The 3,175-nt window shown below is 41.6% G+C and overlaps 1 protein-coding gene across 1 annotated transcript in view; it reads right to left on the minus strand.

Moving 5' to 3' along the window:
- Positions 1-6: 6 nt before the first annotated feature.
- Positions 7-3,175, minus strand: part of LOC107103914 (butyrophilin-like protein 2) — a 5,828-nt gene continuing 2,659 nt past the window's right edge. Inside the window, exons 2-4 of the mRNA XM_015403773.1 lie at positions 2,837-3,163; positions 406-726; positions 7-330 (exon numbers count right to left, since the gene is read on the minus strand). Coding sequence (XP_015259259.1) covers positions 236-330; positions 406-726; positions 2,837-3,163 — 743 coding nt within the window. The 3' untranslated portion in view covers positions 7-235. The remainder of the gene's footprint in view (positions 331-405; positions 727-2,836; positions 3,164-3,175) is intronic.

Genomic DNA, 3,175 nt, shown 5'->3' on the forward strand with positions numbered 1-3,175 from the left:
AGAACCTCCAATGGTTCTGTTCTATCAGTGGAAACGTCCACCTGATGCTTTAAACCCAGTTTGGTTCTGATTCTTCTACCTGAAATGCTTCCAGTCCTCAATCATCAATACTGATCAATACAGAGTCACAGACTGGATCCAGTGTCTCTCTTCATCCACCAGAACCTTCACTGAGATCTTCTCTCTGCTCCAAAGTCTGATTGGATCAGGGATCAAAGACGGATCAATGAACTGATCAGACTGCTTCTTCAGCCAGCAGAGGAGTTTTATTAGTGGTTCTGGTCCCGATGTCCTCTGGTTGGTTCTGAGGTCGGTCTACTTCGTCCACAGCTGTTTGTAATAAGGAGACAGAGGCTGTTTAGACAGAAGACAAACAGAAGGAGACGGATGGACAGAGGAACAAACCTTTGACTTTAAGATGAACTATTGCCTTTCTCCTGATGTTCTGGTGGTGGACTCCACAATAGTACCTTCCACTGTCTTTCTTTGTGGGCTTAATCAGAGTCAGACTGAGGTCTCCAGTTTTCAGTAGGTCATCTTTCATCTTGGCTCTCCCTCTGTAGTCCTTGTCTCGTTCTTCTTCCTCATCTTTACCATTCTTATAGACATAGACCACGTTGTCTTTTTTGTCCCACCACCTCACCACAGTTTCTCCTGGCAGATCAGGCGTTGTCCTGAATGGCAGTGTGACAGAATCCGCCCCCTCCTTCACCACCACCTGATGCTCTGAGGGAACAACAAAGAGGAAGATTAGCTGTAGAGACAGCAGCAGATTTTCATCACTTCATTGAATGACTGTATATAAAGCTGAAGGCCAGAAGCAGAAAGATTTCAGACAATCACTTCTCACTCTGACCAAAGATCACTTGGTGTTTCAACACTGAGGATGGATCAGTGCTGCCTTATTGGTCCTTATTGATCTGATAAAACATCAGAGGACCCTGATGCTAACTGGGTTATCCTGCAGAACTAGACTACATCGTTAAATCAACAGGTTTTAAATTTCATAAACATTTTCTCTGCTATTTTTCTCATTTAGAAGATATATTGCCTAACAAAGCTTAAGCCAAATTAGTGGAGGAGTGACTTAAAAAGATCCTTGCTCTTATTTTTATTCAACTTCATTATTGTAATGCACTTTATGCTGGTGTTGGTCAAGCATCTGTTTCATTCCTTTCATTATTTGTGTTCTTTGTATTTGTTGCAAATGATAATAGAGATTTGTCATGTTATGAGCATTTAAACACAGCCAGTGTGACGAGTTTGCATTTATTAGCCAACTCATACATTAGTTTGTTTCTAACTCATACCTACCGCTATGGTTTTTTACATCTGCTGCAGTTATTTCCACATGCTTCACTCCTGTGGATCATATGGTGTTTACCTGAAATTAGTCTGCTTTACCGGAAATTCAACGCCTCTTTGTTAGTTCAGAGATCCACTAGGAGCGCCGTATGGGGGGAAAGTTAGGACGATTCTAAGGGCCTTAGACTGAGGGGGGGCGGGGGCAAAAGAAGAAGAAAAGATTTGTCCTGCTAAATTTTTCAAATACGAAAAGAAAATCCAGCAGTAAAATAAATCATCTTCTTCTGGGGCCTAAATGCCACTTGCATGTCATTTGATGTAGTTAGAACCAAAGAAACAAATAAACAAGAAAATGTGTAAATAAGCAGCAGTGTGGTAAAAACATCCGCGGCTGAAAAATGCAGGAAAAGGAAGGAGAAAGAGGAGAGAGGGAGAAGGTGTCTGATACCAGGACCCAGTTTTTCCTCTCTTGCTTTTTCCAGAGAAGTTTTTTACTGAATAGATTAAAATAACAATAGATTATTAACCTGTTGAGTAAAATAAGATCTGCTGGATACAACTACTCAGTTATTCTTCCTCAATATCAGAGGGGATACACATCATTAATGATGAGGCCCAGCTGGGTGCATCAGAGGCCAAACAACTAAGCCAGAAATCTCCCAGAGCTGAGAAATTAACTTTATAACCAGACCAGGAAACAGGAAAACACCATCAGAGGGTTAACATCAGCTAAACACTAGAAGCTGTTTAGCAGGATGTTTCCATTAAATAACTATTTTTGTCCTTTATCATGTAAACAGATGATCCACCAGCAGACCCATTTCTTTAAACACCCATGACCACCCCACCTCAGCCCCCCTCCCTTTCCCAGTGACAGGTGAGCAACATTGTGTTCTGGGACAGGCCAGTTTGCATCAGTCCAGCCTGTTGGAATTCCCCTCTTTTTACCCTTTTTATATATATTATATGCCAGGTTAGCAAATAACTGCTGATAACCTGACCAAAATCAGAGTTGTGCTTTCTAGTTCAGAAGTTCCAAACAAGTATCAGAAATGATAGAGTTCCTTAATGTGATGATGCTGCCTAGTTTTTAGCAATAATACCCTGTCAATAAAGCTCTGCTGCTTCCAAAACTGGCAAATTGCTTTTCAGAGGAGCCTGATCCTTGATAAACTGATTGGATGTTGGAAGCTTTAAGGTCGAGTTTCTCCCCTGAAAACATCTTAAATATAAGTTTTAGAGCTTTGAGAAACTATTAGTGGTTTAAAACCATTACATCAATGCACTTACTTTTAATTTACTGCTGCTGAAGGTGCAATGCATTGTGGGATAGCTCTCTGGACCAAGTCCACAAAATCCATCCTAGATTAAATTGGGCAAAACCAGAACACATCCAGGTGCTCTGAGGATACCTACCTTGATGTTTTCTTAGGTTTGGAAAGGAACTTGTACGGAGGGTAACGATGTTTTACAAATATTGAAGACAGACAAGGGTGTAAAATGAGAAACATCCTGGACCTAAAGCACTGACCTTTGACCTTTAGCTGAACTTGTTTCTTCATCAGGATGTTTCTCTCATTGCTGTAGACTCTGCAGGTGAAGATGTTACTGTCTTTATCTGTTGGGTATCTCAGAGTCAGACTGAGGTCTCCAGTTCTCAGCAGGTCTTCATTCATCTTGGTTCTTTTGCTGTAGAACTCATCCTGTTCTTCAGGAGGATCAGAAACTTTCTTATATACATGGACTGTATCATTTTCTCCATCCTTCCACTCCACTCTAGCATCTCCAGGCAGTAGTGGTCTGGTTCTGCAGGGCAGCAGGACAGACTCCTCCCCCTCCTCCACCTCCACCTGTGGGACTGAGAGACAAC

Source organism: Cyprinodon variegatus, unplaced genomic scaffold, assembly GCF_000732505.1.
Source record: "Cyprinodon variegatus isolate N-32 unplaced genomic scaffold, C_variegatus-1.0 Scaffold1563, whole genome shotgun sequence".
NCBI lineage: Eukaryota > Metazoa > Chordata > Actinopteri > Cyprinodontiformes > Cyprinodontidae > Cyprinodon > Cyprinodon variegatus.